This window comes from Gymnodraco acuticeps, unplaced genomic scaffold, assembly GCF_902827175.1.
Source record: "Gymnodraco acuticeps unplaced genomic scaffold, fGymAcu1.1, whole genome shotgun sequence".
NCBI classification, from domain to species: domain Eukaryota; kingdom Metazoa; phylum Chordata; class Actinopteri; order Perciformes; family Bathydraconidae; genus Gymnodraco; species Gymnodraco acuticeps.
The window spans coordinates 486,405-512,846 of record NW_022990485.1 but is presented as its reverse complement, the minus strand read 5'-3'; the positions used below and the strand labels follow the sequence as shown (position 1 = coordinate 512,846).

The 26,442-nt window shown below is 41.9% G+C and overlaps 2 protein-coding genes and 2 long non-coding RNA genes across 12 annotated transcripts; 1 reads left to right on the top strand and 3 right to left on the bottom strand.

Moving 5' to 3' along the window:
• Positions 1-2,314: 2,314 nt before the first annotated feature.
• LOC117552801 (DNA-directed RNA polymerase II subunit RPB1-like) lies at positions 2,315-4,267 on the bottom strand. Of its 3 annotated transcripts, XM_034226444.1 has the most exons (5): positions 4,108-4,267; positions 3,972-4,030; positions 3,005-3,894; positions 2,448-2,962; positions 2,315-2,370 (listed from the first exon to the last, which is right to left on the bottom strand). In XM_034226444.1, the coding sequence occupies exons 1-4, from the start codon at positions 4,128-4,130 to the stop codon at positions 2,492-2,494; spliced, it is 1,443 nt and encodes a 480-aa protein (XP_034082335.1). In that variant the 5' UTR covers positions 4,131-4,267; the 3' UTR covers positions 2,315-2,370; positions 2,448-2,491. The 3 variants fall into 3 exon arrangements, with proteins under 3 accessions (XP_034082335.1, XP_034082333.1, XP_034082334.1); XM_034226442.1 differs by having other exon boundaries at positions 2,448-3,894; positions 4,108-4,266; XM_034226443.1 differs by having other exon boundaries at positions 2,448-3,891; positions 4,108-4,263.
• Positions 4,268-5,488: 1,221 nt separating this feature from the next.
• Positions 5,489-7,625, top strand: LOC117552804. 2 transcript variants are annotated; one of them, XR_004570031.1, is made up of 3 exons: positions 5,489-5,627; positions 6,093-6,168; positions 6,994-7,625. It is a non-coding gene; the product is annotated as an uncharacterized LOC117552804 (long non-coding RNA). The 2 variants fall into 2 exon arrangements; XR_004570030.1 differs by lacking the exon at positions 6,994-7,625 and adding an exon at positions 6,601-6,660.
• Positions 7,626-9,928: 2,303 nt separating this feature from the next.
• On the bottom strand, positions 9,929-20,473 carry LOC117552792 (DNA-directed RNA polymerase II subunit RPB1-like). 6 transcript variants are annotated; one of them, XM_034226429.1, is made up of 5 exons: positions 11,692-11,751; positions 11,556-11,614; positions 10,314-11,478; positions 10,062-10,271; positions 9,929-9,984 (listed from the first exon to the last, which is right to left on the bottom strand). In XM_034226429.1, the coding sequence occupies exons 1-4, from the start codon at positions 11,712-11,714 to the stop codon at positions 10,106-10,108; spliced, it is 1,413 nt and encodes a 470-aa protein (XP_034082320.1). In that variant the 5' UTR covers positions 11,715-11,751; the 3' UTR covers positions 9,929-9,984; positions 10,062-10,105. The 6 variants fall into 6 exon arrangements, with proteins under 6 accessions (XP_034082320.1, XP_034082322.1, XP_034082317.1 ...); XM_034226431.1 differs by having other exon boundaries at positions 10,062-10,495; positions 10,547-11,478; XM_034226426.1 differs by lacking the exons at positions 11,556-11,614; positions 11,692-11,751 and adding exons at positions 20,177-20,235; positions 20,313-20,473 and having other exon boundaries at positions 10,062-11,478.
• LOC117552795 lies at positions 18,500-19,030 on the bottom strand. Its single transcript, XR_004570028.1, has 2 exons — positions 18,633-19,030; positions 18,500-18,555 (listed from the first exon to the last, which is right to left on the bottom strand). It is a non-coding gene; the product is annotated as an uncharacterized LOC117552795 (long non-coding RNA).
• Positions 20,474-26,442: the final 5,969 nt, after the last annotated feature.

Sequence of the window (26,442 nt, the reverse complement as noted above, 5' to 3'; positions counted from 1 at the left end):
TATTATAATGATTCCACCAGAAAGTCACTCTTTGTGAGATTTATTTGTTCACATTTTTCCCAGCCACAAGATGATGTTCATTCATTGTAGGCCTCAAAGCTGGGTGAAGGTATTGATGCACGGATCAATGCAATCCTTTACAACAGCATTCCACTATGGTTGGGGATGTCTGTAAAAAAAGGAGAAATAATCTTAAACCAAATAAGTGTCGCAATATAGGGAAACAAACTGACAAAAACATCAATTAGATCAGAATACATTTACATTGTTACAAGCAGAAAAGAGCCAAAGACAGCCTAATGTTACTTAAAGTATGCATAAAAAAAGTATTAAAGATTCAAAACAAGAAATTATAATTTAAAAAAAATACACATTTCACAAAATACACATCCAGCAACAACAGTTTGGAGGATTTAGCAGCCTGGTATATTACACAGTTTTAGCGGCATATTTATATATATATATATATATATATACACATGGTTGGTATTTAACAACAAGGGGTGTTGTACTGTGATATTGGTATTTATGGGAACATTTGACACCTTTCCTTCAAGTATTATACGTTTTAGTTACTTGTGGGCTACTTAACATGAATAATCACAGTTACTATCCTTTTACTCAATCACATTTCAAAAAGAAATAGGATATTGTTATTTTAACTCCACCACAGTAATCCATCATCAGCTTTACTTTTTAGATAAAGTTTTAACTCACAATTGATCATAACAGGCTTCAACATATACATTTGTATATATTACCAAGTGGTTTCATGTACAACCCACACAAGTATCATGCTAAATGAAGCTCTGTTGCTTGGATATCACTAGATCCTGATGTCAGCGTAATATAAAAGTACATAACGATTGATGTGTAAGTTAGCATCATTTACTAGCTAGCCGCTAGCTGCTAACTGCCGCCTCGTTAATATAAATCCAGTACCATGCTGTCATGAACGCGCGGTGCTGTTACGTGTACGCAAATTCACGTGCTTAATGTGAACGAGCCTTTTGGGCGGCGTGGTTAAAGTTGCGCATGCGCTATGAGCGCACATACGGGTACTTCTCAGGCATGCCGGGTAATCTGTGACGTTTCGCTCTCTCAAAAGTTGGGCCATTTTGTCATCATGCGCTAATGAGCAACTCTCATAGGAATGAATGAGGCCCCGCCTCCCACGCTGTATCCAGTTCTTATTATACATCCATGCTCACAGCCCCGGTCGCTCCGTGAGTTTCTGGGGATGGTGACTTTCTACCTGTAGCGTTAGCTTCCATTCCTGCTAGCTCGTCAAGCAGAGCAGTTCATGTGATAACCTCTCTGTTATTAATGGCTAATAAAGATTGGAACTCTGTTCTTAATACACCGCCTCCGACTCCCTTTTCCTGGCACTACAATACACAATATTACAAATCAGTTCATAGTCATCAGAAAATTAGTGGCCGGTGAATTAACTTTTATAAATGTTTGGGTTAAAACAACCCATATTCTTCAAGAAGCTTGTACTGTTCGGTATGGCAGTTTGACACTGAAGCTTCGAACGGAGCTTCAACCCTGGACTTCCTATTCCATAGAAGCAGTGCTTCGAAGCTTGCTTCAAATCACGTGACATATGACGTCCGAAGCAGCAACTGCTTCAAATCAAAGTGATTCGATGCTTCATTCAAAGCTTCATTTTGCCATCACTACTGTTCGGTCTTAGTGTATCTTTACATTAAAGTTTCATCAGACTACAATGTTAAATATAAGGCAATATATTATAAACATGTAATCCAATATGGCCACAGTCTACACTAGCATGTACACTTTAATTCAAGTTGAGGAACTTTCAAGTGCAGACATTGGGATAAGGAATCACATGTTTTAAGTTTAGTGCTCAATGTCTATCAATTGACTTGTACATTTAGTGGGAGCCCCTTAAAGTGATAAGATATTTTACCACTTGAGCTAAAACCTAAGAGTCACATTATAAAGAGTGCCACTGGTAAAGGTCAAAGTAAAAAGTCCAACTCAAAAGCAAACACTGCATTGTTGTAAGAACCAGTGTGCCACATAAGCAGATATCTCACACTTTTGTAAATTTGCAATAGTTTAAACTAGAACTATTGAGACATTTGTTTTTGCTAAGGGGATTTTCACAATCTTTTGTTAGCGCTGTAAAGTATTAAGATACATTTTCCAAATTTGGTTTGTAAAGGAAACATTTTTGCAACACACCTTTTAGACACTAGAGGGCACCAAGCTTACATCCACAAGCATTCATGCTTAGGCATTCACCATCCCACAATACAAGGTGAAGTAAAGACACAACCAGGTGGTAAATTAATGTATTTATTTAAAAATAAAATATTCATCCGAGGACACCAGCTGCACCTGTAAGAACAAACACACATTAGTCACCAGGTTTAAGTTAATGTATAGAACAGCAAGAAAGCGAGCATAGTACTCACCTGCTATTGTCCCCACTTTGGACTGACACGAAACCATTTGGCATTTATGTGAGCACTCGGGACTTGAGAGGAGCAACCTGAGGAAAGATGTAGGCCTGGGGTTCAGCCTGCCTCTGAGGGGCCACGTAGGCCCTGTTGGGAGCCTTGTAGGCCTGGTTCGTTGCTTGCCGCTGAGGGGCTACGTAGGCCTTCTTGGGAGTTTCGTAGGGCCTGTTGGGAGTTTCGTAGGGCCTGTTGGGAGTTTCGTAGGGCCTGTTGGGAGTTTCGTAGGGCCTGTTGGGAAACTCGTAGGGCCTGTTGGGAAACTCGTAGGGCCTATTGGGAGTCTCGTAGGCCCTGTTGGGGGTCCTGTTGGGAGTCTCGTAGGCCCTGTTGGGGGTCTCGTGGGCCCTGTTGGGAGTCTCGTGGGCCCTGTTGGGAGTCTCGTGGGCCCTGTTGGGAGTCTCGTGGGCCCTGTTGGGAGTCTCGTGGGCCCTGTTGGGAGCATTGTAGGCCTTGTTGGGAGCATTGTAGACCCTGTTGGGAGTCTCGTAGGCCTTGTTGGAAGTCTCGTAGACCCTGTTGAGAGTCTGCTGCTGGGGAGCATTGTAGGCCTGGTTTGTTGCTTGCCGCTGAGGGGCCACGTAGGCCTTGATGGGAGTCTGGTAGGCCTGCTGGGGCTTCCTAACACTCACTTTCTCCTGCCCAGGAGCCTTCAGCCGTCTGATAGCATAGCCACCAAATTGATCAGGGATGATGTGGGTCTTGGTCGGGGCTAACTTCTTACCAGAGGTTCCCTCTCTGGATGATTTGGAGCCGTAGCTCGTTGAGTAACTGTGAGGCTTGAAGATGGGACCATTTCCTACATTGGACTCAAGAGAAGTGCCATAACTTGAGGCCATGGAAGTAGCCTTGTAGCTTCCTCTGGCATTTCCTGCATTCCCTGAAAACAGTTTACTCTTGTATGGGTTCACAACCTCAGTCTGGCTGGGGTTTTTAGGAGCTGAAGGACGGGAAGGTTTATCCGTTTTAGACACTAGCTTAGCGCGAACACTGGAGGAAGTTTTGGTCCGTGCAGGGGTTTGGTTTGGCTCAGGAGCACCGGCACCAAACAGGCTGGAAGACTTCTGCGTGTCCTTGTTGCTGCTCTTACTCAGAGAATCGCTACCGACAATAGCACTAGAAAGGCCATGAAAACGCTGTTTAGGCACACGATTCAAGTTAGGTTTTGACACTGAGCTGCCCTGCACTAACCTGACTTTAGCTAAGCCACTTTTAGCTGGCTGTGAAACAGTTTGTGTGTAGCCACCAGTAGAAGGCCCCCAGCTAAAACGACTGCCCACAGCTGAAGGTATGTTTAAGTTTCTGCTTTGAGCCTGTCTGAGTCGATTCTGGAGATAGTTGACACCAGCTTCCCGATTATTTTGCCTGAAGCCAACATATGTGTTGTTGTTCTTGCTCTGAGCTGCTAGAGAAAAAGAAAAATATTAAAGCCACAGCTATAGTCATTCACAGCACTTAAGTGAAATGTTGTGCTTAGCTCACCTTGTGAAGCCCACAAACAGCGCACATGCTCTGCTTGAACCAAGACAATAAGGAAAATCCTGCACAGAAAATATGTAAACATCAGAGAACGCAGACAGCTAACAACAATTAACTTTGCATGTCTGCAGAAACTTACCCCAAATGAACTCCACAAGTCATATTTCTCTCTCTCTCTGTTCCAAGACAGCAGTAAAGAACCAGTAGCCCCGAAGTGACTTGCTCTGCTTGTCTGAGCAGCAGAAAGGAGGCTTTATTGCAGCTTGCAGCCAATCAGGGCCTAATGAGCTGATTGTCTACAGGTGCTGCTGTGCTGTCAGGGTGGCAACTGAGTGCTGTTGATTTTCTGATTTTCTGTCACCTCTGAGTTCTTAAGTCCTGTGCAAAAATCCGTAAGGTAAAAGAGCAATATCTCAAACCCCTAAATGACCATTTTGTACATCAGACTTTCTCACAAAGGGTTACTTTCAGTTGTTCAAGAAACTTGTTTGTTTTTGTTGCATTTCTCAGGGTAAAATGAAGAAAGTGAAAACAGAAAACATTTGGGATTTATTGAAGTAATTTTGAGCAAAAATATGTTTTTGTTTCACCCTGTTGTTACATTACATTACATGTGACTTGTTAGACGCTTTTATCCAAAGCGACTTACATACTCTATACTGTGGACAATCCCCACAGGAGCAATTTGGGGTGAAGTGTCTTGCCCAGGGACACAACGACATGTTGACTGCAGTGGGGTTTGAACATGTCACCCGCTGATCTGAACACCAACGCACAACCCACTACATCACACGCCTTTTTTTGCTTGTATTATGGTACTGTTATTGGTTTTGTGAATATCTTTAGGACAAAGAAAAACAAGATTCAAGTTTGAATGTTCATTTGAGTTTTTCTTTTGTTACAAGTCCTTTTTGTTGCCTATGGTATTAGAGACTGTGTGCATGTTTGTCTGTCCTGCTTTCAGAATAATCATATATACTGTTATGTGCTCACTCCGTCACAAACACATGCGTTTTCATTAAGATAAAACAATTAAATACACTTGCAAAAACAGTTTTAGGCACGCTACTTCTGTACTTGTGTTAAAGTGTGTTATACTACATTGGCTGTTTGAGTAAACCATTCTTGTGATATGATTGATTTAAGGGCGGTGCGACACCTCTGCCAGCGAAGGTGGAGGCTGTTGCGGCTTTTCCTCGCCCGCTCACAGCCAAGCCCCCAGGAAGTGCGCCGGAGTCTGATGAGAATATTCATAGTGGCCAAATGGCGGTACTACACTTCCGTTTGGTTGCTGGGCCCGGAAACACTTTTTCCCATTGACTTACATTGGGAAAGAGTGGTCTGTAACTCGTTGGATAATTTTTTTTAAACTAAATAAACAACCCAGTATGAAGACATGTATAGCCCTTATTAAAAACATTCGTTCCTCAAGTTGTAAACATTTGCTAATAACGTTATTCTGAGAGTTATTTCCCTCGGCATTATGAACGCGCATCTAACCCACGGGACCGCCTGCCCGGCACGTTCATGTGATGTGACGTATTCAGCACCTCCCCCTTCACACGCGGTCACGTTCAGTGTTCACTGTCATGTCACTGAGGCTAAAGAGACAACGCTTTACAGTCTATGCTAACAACCGACAACAGTTTGCTCCAAAAGGTAAGATACGAAAACATATTTATTTTCTAACCTGCCTCCTTAATGTCTGTATGTAATGTAACATGTTCTCATATAAAAGACTAAAATAAGCCAAACCACTCATCAGCAACCGCTACTGTGGCTAAGCTAATGTTGGGTGTTTGCACAGTAATTTTCCATACTTTTCATAGTTAACCAAAATGCTAGAAATGTATGCATGCCAGCAGTTCTGCAATGTTAACTCTGGATGCATTAGCCAACTTTCTAGAAACCAGACTTTGCATTTATAATTCGTTTTATATATATATATTTCTATTTAAAATCTATAAATGTGAGATGAAAAAACAAAAAATGACATATCTTTTTCACAACTAATTTCCAATGCAATGTCCCTACCATTGTAAACGACGATGCATACAGAATCTTCAAGAACACATATTATTTTAAAGAGGCGTGAAGAGCTAATCATTTGTACTTTATTTATAGATGGCAGAAATAGCCGGATCGTCATCCAGAGAGGAAATGCTGAAGGAAAGTGGGCCTCCCGCCATACTTGGACAAGGTGCTGTATAGTTTTTATAAGAATTTGTATTCATTTTGTTTCAGTAATTTTTTGATTGCATACCCTTTACTTTCATATGGCAAAAACAAATATATTGTACCTTATTTTTACATCTGATAAGTGAAATCAGTTGATTGTGACCTTATCACAAAAAGTCAGTGACTTGATACATCCTGCTTCGTAATAATGCATGAAATCGTCATGCATTATTTAATGTAATATTAATATATAATCTTAATCCTTATAAAGTTTCATCATGATTCTATATACAAGTATAGAGTTATATGTAATATAATCTACAAATTAAACTTGTGTAGTCTTAAAAATATGATGAAAATGATATGACAACTCAGGCTACATGTACCGCCTTTTTCTAAAAGATGATCACCAGTAACCACTTTTTCCTTTTTCAATATATTTTATTCTATCTAGGTCCCAATGTGTGGATAATAGGGAGCAGCTACATTAGACGTGGGGAAGAAAGAGCCAGACACACCATGGGAAGCAATCCCCTTGTCTTTTTCTCTCTTTCCCTCACTCATCTTAGTCCCCTTGTCTTTTTCTCTCTTTCCCTCACTCATCTTAGTCCCCTTGTATTTTTCTCTCTTTCCCTCACTCATTTGAGTCCCCTTGTCTTTTTCTCTCTTTCCCTCACTCATCTTAGTCCCCTTGTATTTTTCTCTCTTTCCCTCACTCATCTTAGTCCCCTTGTATTTTTCTCTCTTTCCCTCACTCATCTTAGTCCCCTTGTATTTTTCTCTCTTTCCCTCACTCATTTTAGTCCCCCTGTTTTGTTTCTCTCTTTCCCTCACTCATCTTCCCCAGCCTCACCAGCCTCACCCAGACGACGAGACGGCGTACAGAGAGGAGGTCGAAAACCTGACATCTTGGTGCCAGGATAACAACCTCCATCTCAACGTCAGCAAAACCAAGGAGCTGATTGTGGATTGCAGGAAGCAGCAAAGAGAGGGACACGCCCCCCATCGCCATCAATGGGACTACGGTAGAGAGAGTCAGCAGCTTCAGGTTCCTCAGTGTCCATCACGGACACAGCTGCATCACGGCCTGGTACGGCAGCTGCACCGCCCTCAATCGTAAGGCTTTCCAAAGGGTGGTGAAAACTGCACAGAACATCACCAGGGCGGAGCTGCCATCCATGGAGGACCTTTACTCCCAGCGGCTCAGGAAGAAAGCCCTCAGTTTATGTTTATGTTTATTTTAGAAATGTTTTGGCACATTTGTTCCAATTCTGCTAATGGTATATTGCAGGATATTTAAGTCTCCCATGTACTTTTTAAATTAATAATAGTATGTTCATCTTGATGTTTAACTTGTAATATTGTAATCATCTTAGTTAGAAATGCTGTTTCCACCCCATCCTCTGCTGCTGAATGATTTTATATATTGTTACTGAAAGTGCTTGTCTTTGATATTATAATGATTCCACCAGAAAGTCACTCTTTGTGAGATTTATTTGTTCACATTTTTCCCAGCCACAAGATGATGTTCATTCATTGTAGGCCTCAAAGCTGGGTGAAGGTATTGATGCACGGATCAATGCAATCCTTTACAACAGCATTCCACTATGGTTGGGGATGTCTGTAAAAAAAGGAGAAATAATCTTAAACCAAATAAGTGTCGCAATATAGGGAAACAAACTGACAAAAACATCAATTAGATCAGAATACATTTACATTGTTACAGCAGAAAAAGAGCCAAAGACAGCCTAATGTTACTTAAAGTATGCATAAAAAAAGTATTAAAGATTCAAAACAAGAAATTATAATTTAAAAAAAATACACATTTCACAAAATACACATCCAGCAACAACAGTTTGGAGGATTTAGCAGCCTGGTATATTACACAGTTTTAGCGGCATATTTATATATATATATATATATATATATATATATATATATATATATATATATATACACATGGTTGGTATTTAACAACAAGGGGTGTTGTACTGTGATATTGGTATTTATGGGAACATTTGACACCTTTCCTTCAAGTATTATACGTTTTAGTTACTTGTGGGCTACTTAACATGAATAATCACAGTTACTATCCTTTTACTCAATCACATTTCAAAAAGAAATAGGATATTGTTATTTTAACTCCACCACAGTAATCCATCATAAGCTTTACTTTTTAGATAAAGTTGTAACTCACAATTGATCATAACAGGCTTCAACATATACATTTGTATATATTACCAAGTGGTTTCATGTACAACCCACACAAGTATCATGCTAAATAAAGCTCTGTTGCTTGGATATCACTAGATCCTGATGTCAGCGTAATATAAAAGTACATAACGATTGATGTGTAAGTTAGCATCATTTACTAGCTAGCCGCTAGCTGCTAACTGCCGCCTCGTTAATATAAATCCAGTACCATGCTGTCATGAACGCGCGGTGCTGTTACGTGTACGCAAATTCACGTGCTTAATGTGAACGAGCCTTTTGGGCGGCGTGGTTAAAGTTGCGCATGCGCTATGAGCGCACATACGGGTAATCTGTGACGTTTCGCTCTCTCAAAAGTTGGGCCATTTTGTCATCATGCGCTAATGAGCAACTCTCATAGGAATGAATGAGGCCCCGCCTCCCACGCTGTATCCAGTTCTTATTATACATCCATGCTCACAGCCCGGTCGCTCCGTGAGTTTCTGGGGATGGTGACTTTCTACCTGTAGCGTTAGCTTCCATTCCTGCTAGCTCGTCAAGCAGAGCAGTTCATGTGATAACCTCTCTGTTATTAATGGCTAATAAAGATTGGAACTCTGTTCTTAATACACCGCCTCCGACTCCCTTTTCCTGGCACTACAATACACAATATTACAAATCAGTTCATAGTCATCAGAAAATTAGTGGCCGGTGAATTAACTTTTATAAATGTTTGGGTTAAAACAACCCATATTCTTCAAGAAGCTTGTACTGTTCGGTATGGCAGTTTGACACTGAAGCTTCGAACGGAGCTTCAACCCTGGACTTCCTATTCCATAGAAGCAGTGCTTCGAAGCTTGCTTCAAATCACGTGATATATGACGTCCGAAGCAGCAACTGCTTCAAATCAAAGTGATTCGATGCTTCATTCAAAGCTTCATTTTGCCATCACTACTGTTCGGTCTTAGTGTATCTTTACATTAAAAGTTTCATCAGACTACAATGTTAAATATAAGGCAATATATTATAAACATGTAATCCAATATGGCCACAGTCTACACTAGCATGTACACTTTCATTCAAGTTGAGGAACTTTCAAAGTTTCAAGTGCAGACATTGGGATAAGGAATCACATGTTTTAAGTTTAGTGCTCAATGTCTATCAATTGACTTGTACATTTAGTGGGAGCCCCTTAAAGTGATAAGATATTTTACCACTTGAGCTAAAACCTAAGAGTCACATTATAAAGAGTGCCACTGGTAAAGGTCAAAGTAAAAAGTCCAACTCAAAAGCAAACACTGCATTGTTGTAAGAACCAGTGTGCCACATAAGCAGATATCTCACACTTTTGTAAATTTGCAATAGTTTAAACTAGAACTATTGAGACATTTGTTTTTGCTAAGGGGATTTTCACAATCTTTTGTCAGCGCTGTAAAGTATTAAGATACATTTTCCAAATTTGGTTTGTAAAGGAAACATTTTTGCAACACACCTTTTAGACACTAGAGGGCACCAAGCTTACATCCACAAGCATTCATGCTTAGGCATTCACCATCCCACAATACAAGGTGAAGTAAAGACACAACCAGGTGGTAAATTAATGTATTTATTTAAAAATAAAATATTCATCCGAGGACACCAGCTGCACCTGTAAGAACAAACACACATTAGTCACCAGGTTTAAGTTAATGTATAGAACAGCAAGAAAGCGAGCATAGTACTCACCTGCTATTGTCCCCACTTTGGACTGACACGAAACCATTTGGCATTTATGTGAGCACTCGGGACTTGAGAGGAGCAACCTGAGGAAAGATGTAGGCCTGGGGTTCAGCCTGCCTCTGAGGGGCCACGTAGGCCCTGTTGGGAGCCTTGTAGGCCTGGTTCGTTGCTTGCCGCTGAGGGGCTACGTAGGCCTTCTTGGGAGTTTCGTAGGGCCTGTTGGGAGTTTCGTAGGGCCTGTTGGGAGTTTCGTAGGGCCTGTTGGGAGTTTCGTAGGGCCTATTGGGGGTCCTGTTGGGAGTCTCGTAGGCCCTGTTGGGGGTCCTGTTGGGAGTCTCGTGGGCCCTGTTGGGAGTCTCGTGGGCCCTGTTGGGAGTCTCGTGGGCCCTGTTGGGAGTCTCGTGGGCCCTGTTGGGAGTCTCGTGGGCCCTGTTGGGAGTCTCGTGGGCCCTGTTGGGAGCATTGTAGGCCCTGTTGGGAGCATTGTAGACCCTGTTGGGAGTCTCGTAGGCCTTGTTGGAAGTCTCGTAGACCCTGTTGAGAGTCTGCTGCTGGGGAGCATTGTAGGCCTGGTTTGTTGCTTGCCGCTGAGGGGCCACGTAGGCCTTGATGGGAGTCTGGTAGGCCTGCTGGGGCTTCCTGACACTCACTTTCTCCTGCCCAGGAGCCTTCGGCCGTCTGATAGCATAGCCACCAAATTGTTCAGGGATGATGTGGGTCTTGGTCGGGGCTAACTTCTTACCAGAGGTTCCCTCTCTGGATGATTTGGAGTCGTAGCTCGTTGAGTAACTGTGAGGCTTGAAGATGGGACCATTTCCTACATTGGACTCAAGAGAAGTGCCATAACTTGAGGCCATGGAAGTAGCCTTGTAGCTTCCTCTGGCATTTCCTGCATTCCCTGAAAACAGTTTACTCTTGTATGGGTTCACAACCTCAGTCTGGCTGGGGTTTTTAGGAGCTGAAGGACGGGAAGGTTTATTCGTTTTAGACACTAGCTTAGCACGAACACTGGAGGAAGTTTTGGTCCGTGCAGGGGTTTGGTTTGGCTCAGGAGCACCGGCACCAAACAGGCTGGAAGACTTCTGCGTGTCCTTGTTGCTGCTCTTACTCAGAGAATCGCTACCGACAATAGCACTAGAAAGGCCATGAAAACGCTGTTTAGGCACACGATTCAAGTTAGGTTTTGACACTGAGCTGCCCTGCACTAACCTGACTTTAGCTAAGCCACTTTTAGCTGGCTGTGAAACAGTTTGTGTGTAGCCACCAGTAGAAGGCCCCCAGCTAAAACGACTGCCCACAGCTGAAGGTATGTTTAAGTTTCTGCTTTGAGCCTGTCTGAGTCGATTCTGGAGATAGTTGACACCAGCTTCCCGATTATTTTGCCTGAAGCCAACATATGTGTTGTTGTTCTTGCTCTGAGCTGCTAGAGAAAAAGAAAAATATTAAAGCCACAGCTATAGTCATTCACAGCACTTAAGTGAAATGTTGTGCTTAGCTCACCTTGTGAAGCCCACAAACAGCGCACATGCTCTGCTTGAACCAAGACAATAAGGAAAATCCTGCACAGAAAATATGTAAACATCAGAGATTGCAGACAGCTAACAACAATTAACTTTGCATGTCTGCAGAAACGTACCCCAAATGAACTCCACAAGTCATATTTCTCTCTCTCTCTCTGTTCCAAGACAGCAGTAAATAACCAGTAGCCCCAAAGTGACTTGCTCTGCTTGTCTGAGCAGCAGAAAGGAGGCTTTATTGCAGCTTGCAGCCAATCAGGGCCTAATGAGCTGATTGTCTACAGGTGCTGCTGTGCTGTCAGGGTGGCAACTGAGTGCTGTTGATTTTCTGATTTTCTGTCACCTCTGAGTTCTTAAGTCCTGTGCAAAAAACTGTAAGGTAAAAGAGCAATATCTCAAACCCCTAAATGACCATTTTGTACATCAGACTTTCTCACAAAGGGTTACTTTCAGTTGTTCAAGAAACTTGTTTGTTTTTCTTGCATTTCTCAGGGTAAAATGAAGAAAGTGAAAACAGAAAACATTTGGGATTTATTGAAGTAATTGGAGAGCAAAAATATGTTTTTGTTTCACCCTGTTGTTACATTACATTACATGTGACTTGTTAGACGCTTTTATCCAAAGCGACTTACATACTCAATACTGTGGACAATCCCCACAGGAGCAATTTGGGGTGAAGTGTCTTGCCCAGGGACACAACGACATGTTGACTGCAGTGGGGTTTGAACATGTGACCCGCTGATCTGAACACCAACACACAACCCACTACACCACACGCCTTTTTTTGCTTGTATTATGGTACTGTTATTGGTTTTGTGAATATCTTTAGGACAAAGAAAAACAAGATTCAAGTTTGAATGTTCATTTGAGTTTTTCTTTTGTTACAAGTCCTTTTTGTTGCCTATGGTATTAGAGACTGTGTGCATGTTTGTCTGTCCTGCTTTCAGAATAATCATATATACTGTTATGTGCTCACTCCGTCACAAACACATGCGTTTTCATTAAGATAAAACAATTAAATACACTTGCAAAAACAGTTTTAGGCACGCTACTTCTGTACTTGTGTTAAAGTGTGTTATACTACATTGGCTGTTTGAGTAAACCATTCTTGTGATATGATTGATTTAAGGGCGGTGCGACACCTCTGCCAGCGAAGGTGGAGGCTGTTGCGGCTTTTCCTCGCCCGCTCACAGCCAAGCCCCCAGGAAGTGCGCCGGAGTCTGATGAGAATATTCGTAGTGGCCAAATGGTGGTACTACACTTCCGTTTGGTTGCTGGGCCCGGAAACACTTTTTCCCATTGACTTACATTGGGAAAGAGTGGTCTGTAACTCGTTGGATAATTTTTTTTAAACTAAATAAACAACCCAGTATGAAGACTTGTATAGCCCTTATTAAAAACATTCGTTCCTCAAGTTGTAAAAATTTGCTAATAACGTTATTCTGAGAGTTATTTCCCTCGGCATTATGAACGCGCATCTAACCCACGGGACCGCCTGCCCGGCACGTTCATGTGATGTGACGTATTCAGCACCTCCCCCTTCACACGCGGTCACGTTCAGTGTTCACTGTCATGTCACTGAGGCTAAAGAGACAACGCTTTACAGTCTATGCTAACAACCGACAACAGTTTGCTCCAAAAGGTAAGATACGAAAACATATTTATTTTCTAACCTGCCTCCTTAATGTCTGTATGTAATGTAACATGTTCTCATATAAAAGAGTAAAATAAGCCAAACCACTCATCAGCAACCGCTACTGTGGCTAAGCTAATGTTGGGTGTTTGCACAGTAATTTTCCATACTTTTCATAGTTAACCAAAATGCTAGAAATGTATGCATGCCAGCAGTTCTGCAATGTTAACTCTGGATGCATTAGCCAACTTTCTAGAAACCAGACTTTGCATTTATAATTCGTTTTATATATATATATTTCTATTTAAAATCTATAAATGTGAGATGAAAAAACTAAAAATGACATATCTTTTTCACAACTAATTTCCAATGCAATGTCTCTACCATTGTAAACGACGATGCATACAGAATCTTCAAGAACACATATTATTTTAAAGAGGCGTGAAGAGCTAATCATTTGTACTTTATTTATAGATGGCAGAAATAGCCGGATCGTCATCCAGAGAGGAAATGCTGAAGGAAAGTGGGCCTCCCCGCCATACTTGGACAAGGTGCTGTATAGTTTTTATAAGAATTTGTATTCATTTTGTTTCAGTAATTTTTTGATTGCATACCCTTTACTTTCATATGGCAAAAACAAATATATTGTACCTTATTTTTACATCTGATAAGTGAAATCAGTTGATTGTGACCTTATCACAAAAAGTCAGTGACTTGATACATCCTGCTTTGTAATAATGCATGAAATCGTCATGCATTATTTAATGTAATATTAATATATAATCTTAATCCTTATAAAGTTTCATCATGATTCTATATACAAGTATAGAGTTATATGTAATATAATCTACAAATTAAACTTGTGTAGTCTTAAAAATATGATGAAAATGATATGACAACTCAGGCTACATGTACCGCCTTTTTCTAAAAGATGATCACCAGTAACCACTTTTTCCTTTTCAATATATTTTATTCTATCTAGGTCCCAATGTGTGGATAATAGGGAGCAGCTACATTAGACGTGGGGAAGAAAGAGCCAGACACACCATGGGAAGCAACCTGGGTCTCAATTGCCGTGTGTGGTGGTTTGGCAAGGGTGGTCTGAGGTGGAGGAACCTTCTTCCCTTTTTCTATTAGTCCTTGAGAGGAAGAACAGTCCCGGATGTCCTGCTCATCCACTGTGGGCGGCAACGACAACGACCTTGGCAACATCAAAGGTGTGGAGCTTGTCACAGCGATGAAGCAGGACCTGCTTTCCCTCAGTGACAACTTCTCAGAGATGAAGATAATTCTATCTTCTATCAATGAGAGATGTCACTGGAGGAAAGCCAATCCGGGAAAGCTGAACAAGGCCAGAATGTAGGTGAACAGAGAGATGGGTAAATGTGTTAGTGGTTTGGGTGGAGAGAGTGTAAGGCATCCTTGCATTAAGTTTGACTGCCCTGGCATATTTCTAAGAGATGGAGTTCATTTCACCAATTTGGGAAATTATATGTTTTTAAGTAACCTTAAACAGTCCCTTGAGGCTATAATCTAAAGTGGTTCTGCATTTTGGATTCTAGCCTCAACAGGATATGTATATTTAACAGAATAACTTATAGATTTGACAGGGCAGTCCTCCTTGTAAGGATGTCTTCACTTACTCACACTATTTTTTTTAAATGTGTCATTTAATTAAATTGTTCACTCACATTCTGTGTTCTTCCTCTCTCTTAAACTTTAGTCCCCTTGTATTTTTCTCTCTTTCCTTCACTCATCTTAGTCCCCTTGTCTTTTTCTCTCTTTCCTTCACTCATCTTAGTCCCCTTGTCTTTTTCTCCCTTTCCCTCACTCATCTTAGTCCCCTTGTCTTTTTCTCTCTTTCCCTCACTCATCTTAGTCCCCTTGTCTTTTTCTCTCTTTCCCTCACTCATCTTAGTCCCCTTGTATTTTTCTCTCTTTCCCTCACTCATTTTAGTCCCCTTGTATTTTTCTCTCTTTCCCTCACTCATCTTAGTCCCCTTGTCTTTTTCTCTCTTTCCTTCACTCATCTTAGTCCCCTTGTCTTTTTCTCTCTTTCCCTCACTCATCTTAGTCCCCTTGTCTTTTTCTCTCTTTCCCTCACTCATCTTAGTCCCCTTGTATTTTTCTCTCTTTCCCTCACTCATCTTAGTCCCCTTGTATTTTTCTCTCTTTCCCTCACTCATCTTAGTCCCCTTGTATTTTTCTCTCTTTCCCTCACTCATCTTAGTCCCCTTGTATTTTTCTCTCTTTCCCTCACTCATCTTAGTCCCCTTGTATTTTTCTCTCTTTCCCTCACTCATTTTAGTCCCCCTGTTTTGTTTCTCTCTTTCCCTCACTCATCTTCCCCAGCCTCACCAGCCTCACCCAGACGACGAGACGGCGTACAGAGAGGAGGTCGAAAACCTGACATCTTGGTGCCAGGATAACAACCTCCATCTCAACGTCAGCAAAACCAAGGAGCTGATTGTGGATTGCAGGAAGCAGCAAAGAGAGGGACACGCCCCCCATCGCCATCAATGGGACTACGGTAGAGAGAGTCAGCAGCTTCAGGTTCCTCAGTGTCCATCACGGACACAGCTGCATCACGGCCTTGTACGGCAGCTGCACCGCCCTCAATCGTAAGGCTTTCCAAAGGGTGGTGAAAACTGCACAGAACATCACCAGGGTGGAGCTGCCATCCATGGAGGACCTTTACTCCCAGCGGCTCAGGAAGAAAGCCCTCAGTTTATGTTTATGTTTATTTTAGAAATGTTTTGGCACATTTGTTCCAATTCTGCTAATGGTATATTGCAGGATATTTAAGTCTCCCATGTACTTTTTAAGTTAATAATAGTATGTTCATCTTGATGTTTAACTTGTAATATTGTAATCATCTTAGTTAGAAATGCTGTTTCCACCCCATCCTCTGCTGCTGAATGATTATATATATTGTTACTGAAAGTGCTTGTCTTTGATATTATAATGATTCCACCAGAAAGTCACTCTTTGTGAGATTTATTTGTTCACATTTTTCCCAGCCACAAGATGATGTTCATTCATTGTAGGCCTCAAAGCTGGGTGAAGGTATTGATGCACGGATCAATGCAATCCTTTACAACAGCATTCCACTATGGTTGGGGATGTCTGTAAAAAAAGGAGAAATAATCTTAAACCAAATAAGTGTCGCAATATAGGGAAACAAACTGACAAAAACATCAATTAGATCAGAATATATTTACATTGTTACAGCAGAAAAGAGCCAAAGACAACCTAATGTTACTTAAAGTATGCATAAAAAAAGTATTAAAGATTCAAAACAAGAAATTATAATTTAAAAAAAATACACATTTCACAAAATACACATCCAGCAACAACAGTTTGGAGGATTTAGCAGCCTGGTATATTACACAGTTTTAGCGGCATATTTATATATATATATATATATATATATATATATATATATATATATATATACACATGGTTGGTATTTAACAACAAGGGGTGTTGTACTGTGATATTGGTATTTATGGGAACATTTGACACCTTTCCTTCAAGTATTATACGTTTTAGTTACTTGTGGGCTACTTAACATGAATAATCACAGTTACTATCCTTTTACTCAATCACATTTCAAAAAGAAATAGGATATTGTTATTTTAACTCCACCACAGTAATCCATCATCAGCTTTACTTTTTAGATAAAGTTTTAACTCACAATTGATCATAACAGGCTTCAACATATACATTTGTATATATTACCAAGTGGTTTCATGTACAACCCACACAAGTATCATGCTAAATGAAGCTCTGTTGCTTGGATATCACTAGATCCTGATGTCAGCGTAATATAAAAGTACATAACGATTGATGTGTAAGTTAGCATCATTTACTAGCTAGCCGCTAGCTGCTAACTGCCGCCTCGTTAATATAAATCCAGTACCATGCTGTCATGAACGCGCGGTGCTGTTACGTGTACGCAAATTCACGTGCTTAATGTGAACGAGCCTTTTGGGCGGCGTGGTTAAAGTTGCGCATGCGCTATGAGCGCACATACGGGTACTTCTCAGGCATGCCGGGTAATCTGTGACGTTTCGCTCTCTCAAAAGTTGGGCCATTTTGTCATCATGCGCTAATGAGCAACTCTCATAGGAATGAATGAGGCCCCGCCTCCCACGCTGTATCCAGTTCTTATTATACATCCATGCTCACAGCCCGGTCGCTCCGTGAGTTTCTGGGGATGGTGACTTTCTACCTGTAGCGTTAGCTTCCATTCCTGCTAGCTCGTCAAGCAGAGCAGTTCATGTGATAACCTCTCTGTTATTAATGGCTAATAAAGATTGGAACTCTGTTCTTAATACACCGCCTCCGACTCCCTTTTCCTGGCACTACAATACACAATATTACAAATCAGTTCATAGTCATCAGAAAATTAGTGGCCGGTGAATTAACTTTTATAAATGTTTGGGTTAAAACAACCCATATTCTTCAAGAAGCTTGTACTGTTCGGTATGGCAGTTTGACACTGAAGCTTCGAACGGAGCTTCAACCCTGGACTTCCTATTCCATAGAAGCAGTGCTTCGAAGCTTGCTTCAAATCACGTGACATATGACGTCCGAAGCAGCAACTGCTTCAAATCAAAGTGATTCGATGCTTCATTCAAAGCTTCATTTTGCCATCACTACTGTTCGGTCTTAGTGTATCTTTACATTAAAAGTTTCATCAGACTACAATGTTAAATATAAGGCAATATATTATAAACATGTAATCCAATATGGCCACAGTCTACACTAGCATGTACACTTTAATTCAAGTTGAGGAACTTTCAAGTGCAGACATTGGGATAAGGAATCACATGTTTTAAGTTTAGTGCTCAATGTCTATCAATTGACTTGTACATTTAGTGGGAGCCCCTTAAAGTGATAAGATATTTTACCACTTGAGCTAAAACCTAAGAGTCACATTATAAAGAGTGCCACTGGTAAAGGTCAAAGTAAAAAGTCCAACTCAAAAGCAAACACTGCATTGTTGTAAGAACCAGTGTGCCACATAAGCAGATATCTCACACTTTTGTAAATTTGCAATAGTTTAAACTAGAACTATTGAGACATTTGTTTTTGCTAAGGGGATTTTCACAATCTTTTGTCAGCGCTGTAAAGTATTAAGATACATTTTCCAAATTTGGTTTGTAAAGGAAACATTTTTGCAACACACCTTTTAGACACTAGAGGGCACCAAGCTTACATCCACAAGCATTCATGCTTAGGCATTCACCATCCCACAATACAAGGTGAAGTAAAGACACAACCAGGTGGTAAATTAATGTATTTATTTAAAAATAAAATATTCATCCGAGGACACCAGCTGCACCTGTAAGAACAAACACACATTAGTCACCAGGTTTAAGTTAATGTATAGAACTGCAAGAAAGCGAGCATAGTACTCACCTGCTATTGTCCCCACTTTGGACTGACACGAAACCATTTGGCATTTATGTGAGCACTCGGGACTTGAGAGGAGCAACCTGAGGAAAGATGTAGGCCTGGGGTTCAGCCTGCCTCTGAGGGGCCACGTAGGCCCTGTTGGGAGCCTTGTAGGCCTGGTTCGTTGCTTGCCGCTGAGGGGCTACGTAGGCCTTCTTGGGAGTTTCGTAGGGCCTGTTGGGAGTTTCGTAGGGCCTGTTGGGAGTTTCGTAGGGCCTGTTGGGGGTCCTGTTGGGAGTCTCGTAGGCCCTGTTGGGGGTCCTGTTGGGAGTCTCGTAGGCCCTGTTGGGGGTCCTGTTGGGAGTCTCGTGGGCCCTGTTGGGAGTCTCGTGGGCCCTGTTGGGAGTCTCGTGGGCCCTGTTGGGAGTCTTGGGGGCCCTGTTGGGAGTCTCGGGGGCCCTGTTGGGAGTCTCGTGGGCCCTGTTGGGAGTCTCGTGGGCCCTGTTGGGAGTCTCGTGGGCCCTGTTGGGAGTCTCGTGGGCCTTGTTGGGAGCATTGTAGACCCTGTTGGGAGTCTCGTAGGCCTTGTTGGAAGTCTCGTAGACCCTGTTGAGAGTCTGCTGCTGGGGAGCATTGTAGGCCTGGTTTGTTGCTTGCCGCTGAGGGGCCACGTAGGCCTTGATGGGAGTCTGGTAGGCCTGCTGGGGCTTCCTAACACTCACTTTCTCCTGCCCAGGAGCCTTCAGCCGTCTGATAGCATAGCCACCAATTGATCAGGGATGATGTGGGTCTTGGTCGGGGCTAACTTCTTACCAGAGGTTCCCTCTCTGGATGATTTGGAGCCGTAGCTCGTTGAGTAACTGTGAGGCTTGAAGATGGGACCATTTCCTACATTGGACTCAAGAGAAGTGCCATAACTTGAGGCCATGGAAGTAGCCTTGTAGCTTCCTCTGGCATTTCCTGCATTCCCTGAAAACAGTTTACTCTTGTATGGGTTCACAACCTCAGTCTGGCTGGGGTTTTTAGGAGCTGAAGGACGGGAAGGTTTATCCGTTTTAGACACTAGCTTAGCGCGAACACTGGAGGAAGTTTTGGTCCGTGCAGGGGTTTGGTTTGGCTCAGGAGCACCTGCACCAAACAGGCTGGAAGACTTCTGCGTGTCCTTGTTGCTGCTCTTACTCAGAGAATCGCTACCGACAATAGCACTAGAAAGGCCATGAAAACGCTGTTTAGGCACACGATTCAAGTTAGGTTTTGACACTGAGCTGCCCTGCACTAACCTGACTTTAGCTAAGCCACTTTTAGCTGGCTGTGAAACAGTTTGTGTGTAGCTACCAGTAGAAGGCCCCCAGCTAAAACGACTGCCCACAGCTGAAGGTATGTTTAAGTTTCTGCTTTGAGCCTGTCTGAGTCGATTCTGGAGATAGTTGACACCAGCTTCCCGATTATTTTGCCTGAAGCCAACATATGTGTTGTTCTTGCTCTGAGCTGCTAGAGAAAAAGAAAAATATTAAAACCACAGCTATAGTCATTCACAGCACTTAAGTGAAATGTTGTGCTTAGCTCACCTTGTGAAGCCCACAAACAGCGCACATGCTCTGCTTGAACCAAGACAATAAGGAAAATCCTGCACAGAAAATATGTAAACATCAGAGATTGCAGACAGCTAACAACAATTCACTTTTCATGTCTGCAGAAACTTACCCCAAATGAACTCCACAAGTCATATTTCTCTCTCTCTCTCTGTTCCAAGACAGCAGTAAAGAACCAGTAGCCCCGAAGTGACTTGCTCTGCTTGTCTGAGCAGCAGAAAGGAGGCTTTATTGCAGCTTGCAGCCAATCAGGGCCTAATGAGCTGATTGTCTACAGGTGCTGCTGTGCTGTCAGGGTGGCAACTGAGTGCTGTTGATTTTCTGATTTTCTGTCACCTCTGAGTTCTTAAGTCCTGTGCAAAAATCCGTAAGGTAAAAGAGCAATATCTCAAACCCCTAAATGACCATTTTGTACATCAGACTTTCTCACAAAGGGTTACTTTCAGTTGTTCAAGAAACTTGTTTGTTTTTGTTGCATTTCTCAGGGTAAAATGAAGAAAGTGAAAACAGAAAACATTTGGGATTTATTGAAGTAATTGGAGAGCAAAAATATGTTTTTGTTTCACCCTGTTGTTACATTACATTACATGTGACTTGTTAGACGCTTTTATCCAAAGCGACTTACATACTCAATACTGTGGACAATCCCCACAGGAGCAATTTGGGGTGAAGTGTCTTGCCCAGGGACACAACGACATGTTGACTGCAGTGGGGTTTGAACATGTGACCCGCTGATCTGAACACCAACGCACAACCCACTACACCACACGCCTTTTTTTGCTTGTATTATGGTACTGTTATTGGTTTTGTGAATATCTTTAGGACAAAGAAAAACAAGATTCAAGTTTGAATGTTCATTTGAGTTTTTCTTTTGTTACAAGTCCTTTTTGTTGCCTATGGTATTAGAGACTGTGTGCATGTTTGTCTGTCCTGCTTTCAGAATAATCATATATACTGTTATGTGCTCACTCCGTCACAAACACATGCGTTTTCATTAAGATAAAACAATTAAATACACTTGCAAAAACAGTTTTAGGCACGCTACTTCTGTACTTGTGTTAAAGTGTGTTATACTACATTGGCTGTTTGAGTAAACCATTCTTGTGATATGATTGATTTAAGGGCGGTGCGACACCTCTGCCAGCGAAGGTGGAGGCTGTTGCGGCTTTTCCTCGCCCGCTCACAGCCAAGCCCCCAGGAAGTGCGCCGGAGTCTGATGAGAATATTCGTAGTGGCCAAATGGCTGGTACTACACTTCCGTTTGGTTGCTGGGCCCGGAAACACTTTTTCCCATTGACTTACATTGGGAAAGAGTGGTCTGTAACTCGTTGGATAATTTTTTTTAAACTAAATAAACAACCCAGTATGAAGACATTGTATAGCCCTTATTAAAAACATGCGTTCCTCAAGTTGTAAAAATTTGCTAATAACGTTATTCTGAGAGTTATTTCCCTCGGCATTATGAACGCGCATCTAACCCACGGGACCGCCTGCCCGGCACGTTCATGTGATGTGACGTATTCAGCACCTCCCCCTTCACACGCGGTCACGTTCAGTGTTCACTGTCATGTCACTGAGGCTAAAGAGACAACGCTTTACAGTCTATGCTAACAACCGACAACAGTTTGCTCCAAAAGGTAAGATACGAAAACATATTTATTTTCTAACCTGCCTCCTTAATGTCTGTATGTAATGTAACATGTTCTCATATAAAAGACGTAAAATAAGCCAAACCACTCATCAGCAACCGCTACTGTGGCTAAGCTAATGTTGGGTGTTTGCACAGTAATTTTCCATACTTTTCATAGTTAACCAAAATGCTAGAAATGTATGCATGCCAGCAGTTCTGCAATGTTAACTCTGGATGCATTAGCCAACTTTCTAGAAACCAGACTTTGCATTTATAATTCGTTTTATATATATATATTTCTATTTAAAATCTATAAATGTGAGATGAAAAAACTAAAAATGACATATCTTTTTCACAACTAATTTCCAATGCAATGTCCCTACCATTGTAAACGACGATGCATACAGAATCTTCAAGAACACATATTATTTTAAAGAGGCGTGAAGAGCTAATCATTTGTACTTTATTTATAGATGGCAGAAATAGCCGGATCGTCATCCAGAGAGGAAATGCTGAAGGAAAGTGGGCCTCCCGCCATACTTGGACAAGGTGCTGTATAGTTTTTATAAGAATTTGTATTCATTTTGTTTCAGTAATTTTTTGATTGCATACCCTTTACTTTCATATGGCAAAAACAAATATATTGTACCTTATTTTTACATCTGATAAGTGAAATCAGTTGATTGTGACCTTATCACAAAAAGTCAGTGACTTGATACATCCTGCTTCGTAATAATGCATGAAATCGTCATGCATTATTTAATGTAATATTAATATATAATCTTAATCCTTATAAAGTTTCATCATGATTCTATATACAAGTATAGAGTTATATGTAATATAATCTACAAATTAAACTTGTGTAGTCTTAAAAATATGATGAAAATGATATGACAACTCAGGCTACATGTACCGCCTTTTTCTAAAAGATGATCACCAGTAACCACTTTTTCCTTTTTCAATATATTTTATTCTATCTAGGTCCCAATGTGTGGATAATAGGGAGCAGCTACATTAGACGTGGGGAAGAAAGAGCCAGACACACCATGGGAAGCAACCTGGGTCTCAATTGCCGTGTGTGGTGGTTTGGCAAGGGTGGTCTGAGGTGGAGGAACCTTCTTCCCTTTTTCTATTAGTCCTTGAGAGGAAGAACAGTCCCGGATGTCCTGCTCATCCACTGTGGCGGCAACGACAACGACCTTGGCAACATCAAAGGTGTGGAGCTTGTCACAGCGATGAAGCAGGACCTGCTTTCCCTCAGTGACAACTTCTCAGAGATGAAGATAATTCTATCTTCTATCAATGAGAGATGTCACTGGAGGAAAGCCAATCTGGGAAAGCTGAACAAGGCCAGAATGTGGGTGAACAGAGAGATGGGTAAATGTGTTAGTGGTTTGGGTGGAGAGAGTGTAAGGCATCCTTGCATTAAGTTTGACTGCCCTGGCATATTTCTAAGAGATGGAGTTCATTTCACCAATTTGGGAAATGATATGTTTTTAACCTTAAACAGTCCCTTGAGGCTATAATCTAAAGTGGTTCTGCATTTTGGATTCTAGCCTCAACAGGATATGTATATTTAACAAGAATAACTTATAAATTTGACAGGGCCCTCCTCCTTGTAAGGATGTCTTCACTTACTCACACTATTTTTTTTAAATGTGTCATTTAATTAAATTGTTCACTCACATTCTGTGTTCTTCCTCTCTCTTAAACTTTAGTCCCCTTGTATTTTTCTCTCTTTCCTTCACTCATCTTAGTCCCCTTGTATTTTCTCTCTTTCCTTCACTCATCTTAGTCCCCTTGTCTTTTTCTCCTCTTTCCCTCACTCATCTTAGTCCCCTTGTCTTTTTCTCTCTTTCCCTCACTCATCTTAGTCCCCTTGTATTTTCTCTCTTTCCCTCACTCATCTTAGTCCCCTTGTATTTTTCTCTCTTTCCCTCACTCATCTTAGTCCCCTTGTATTTTTCTCTCTTTCCCTCACTCATCTTAGTCCCCTTGTATTTTTCTCTCTTTCCCTCACTCATTTTAGTCCCCCTGTTTTGTTTCTCTCTTTCCCTCACTCATCTTCCCCAGCCTCACCAGCCTCACCCAGACGACGAGACGGCGTACAGAGAGGAGGTCGAAAACCTGACATCTTGGTGCCAGGATAACAACCTCCATCTCAACGTCAGCAAAACCAAGGAGCTGATTGTGGATTGCAGGAAGCAGCAAAGAGAGGGACACGCCCCCCATCGCCATCAATGGGACTACAGGTAGAGAGAGTCAGCAGCTTCAGGTTCCTCAGTGTCCATCACGGACACAGCTGCATCACGGCCTGGTACGGCAGCTGCACCGCCCTCAATCGTAAGGCTTTCCAAAGGGTGGTGAAAACTGCACAGAACATCACCAGGGCGGAGCTGCCATCCATGGAGGACCTTTACTCCCAGCGGCTCAGGAAGAAAGCCCTCAGTTTATGTTTATGTTTATTTTAGAAATGTTTTGGCACATTTGTTCCAATTCTGCTAATGGTATATTGCAGGATATTTAAGTCTCCCATGTACTTTTTAAATTAATAATAGTATGTTCATCTTGATGTTTAACTTGTAATATTGTAATCATCTTAGTTAGAAATGCTGTTTCCACCCCATCCTCTGCTGCTGAATGATTTTATATATTGTTACTGAAAGTGCTTGTCTTTGATATTATAATGATTCCACCAGAAAGTCACTCTTTGTGAGATTTATTTGTTCACATTTTTCCCAGCCACAAGATGATGTTCATTCATTGTAGGCCTCAAAGCTGGGTGAAGGTATTGATGCACGGATCAATGCAATCCTTTACAACAGCATTCCACTATGGTTGGGGATGTCTGTAAAAAAAGGAGAAATAATCTTAAACCAAATAAGTGTCGCAATATAGGGAAACAAACTGACAAAAACATCAATTAGATCAGAATACATTTACATTGTTACAGCAGAAAAGAGCCAAAGACAGCCTAATGTTACTTAAAGTATGCATACAAAAAGTATTAAAGATTCAAAACAAGAAATTATAATTTAAAAAAAATACACATTTCACAAAATACACATCCAGCAACAACAGTTTGGAGGATTTAGCAGCCTGGTATATTACACAGTTTTAGCGGCATATTTATATATATATATATATATATATATATATATATATATATACACATGGTTGGTATTTAACAACAAGGGGTGTTGTACTGTGATATTGGTATTTATGGGAACATTTGACACCTTTCCTTCAAGTATTATACGTTTTAGTTACTTGCTGGCTACTTAACATGAATAATCACAGTTACTATCCTTTTACTCAATCACATTTCAAAAAGAAATAGGATATTGTTATTTTAACTCCACCACAGTAATCCATCATCAGCTTTACTTTTTAGATAAAGTTTTAACTCACAATTGATCATAACAGGCTTCAACATATACATTTGTATATATTACCAAGTGGTTTTCATGTACAACCCACACAAGTATCATGCTAAATGAAGCTCTGTTGCTTGGATATCACTAGATCCTGATGTCAGCGTAATATAAAAGTACATAACGATTGATGTGTAAGTTAGCATCATTTACTAGCTAGCCGCTAGCTGCTAACTGCCGCCTCGTTAATATAAATCCAGTACCATGCTGTCATGAACGCGCGGTGCTGTTACGTGTACGCAAATTCACGTGCTTAATGTGAACGAGCCTTTTGGGCGGCGTGGTTAAAGTTGCGCATGCGCTATGAGCGCACATACGGGTACTTCTCAGGCATGCCGGGTAATCTGTGACGTTTCGCTCTCTCAAAAGTTGGGCCATTTTGTCATCATGCGCTAATGAGCAACTCTCATAGGAATGAATGAGGCCCCGCCTCCCACGCTGTATCCAGTTCTTATTATACATCCATGCTCACAGCCCGGTCGCTCCGTGAGTTTCTGGGGATGGTGACTTTCTACCACCGTTTCATCGCCCGGGCCGCACACATCATGCGGCCGCTGTATGAAGCGTTGAAAGGCAAGACCTCCGTCCAGGAGATCGACTGGACAGCAGAGGCGGACGGCGCTTTTGCTGAGGTCAAGACCACGTTGGCTCAGGCGGCTTTGCTGGCACACCAAACACCTACGGCTCCCATCTCCATCACCATGGACGCGTCGGACTACGCGGTCGGCGCAGTGCACGAGCAGTGGGTGGAGGGCGCTTGGCGGCTGAAAAAGGCGAGCGGCTGCCAAGCGCCCTCCACCCACTGCTCGTGCACTGCGCCGACCGCGTAGTCCGGCGCCTTTTTCAGCCGCCAGCTGACGCCTAGAGAACGCAAATACAGCGCCTTTGACCCGGAGCTCCTCGGACTTTATTTGGCCGTGCGGCACTTCCGTTTCATGCTGGAAGGCCGTGAATTTACGGCGTTTGGCGACCACAAGCCGCTCACCTTCGCCATGTCAAAAGTGGCGGAGCCTTGGTCGGCACGTCAGCAGCGGCAGCTGTCCTACATATCGGAGTTCACTACGGACATTAAGCACGTGGCTGGCAAGTCGAACCTGGTTGCTAATTGCCTCTCCAGGGTCGTCATCGGTGCTGTCCAGTTGGGCCTGGACTATACTCGCATGGCGGCGGACCAGGTC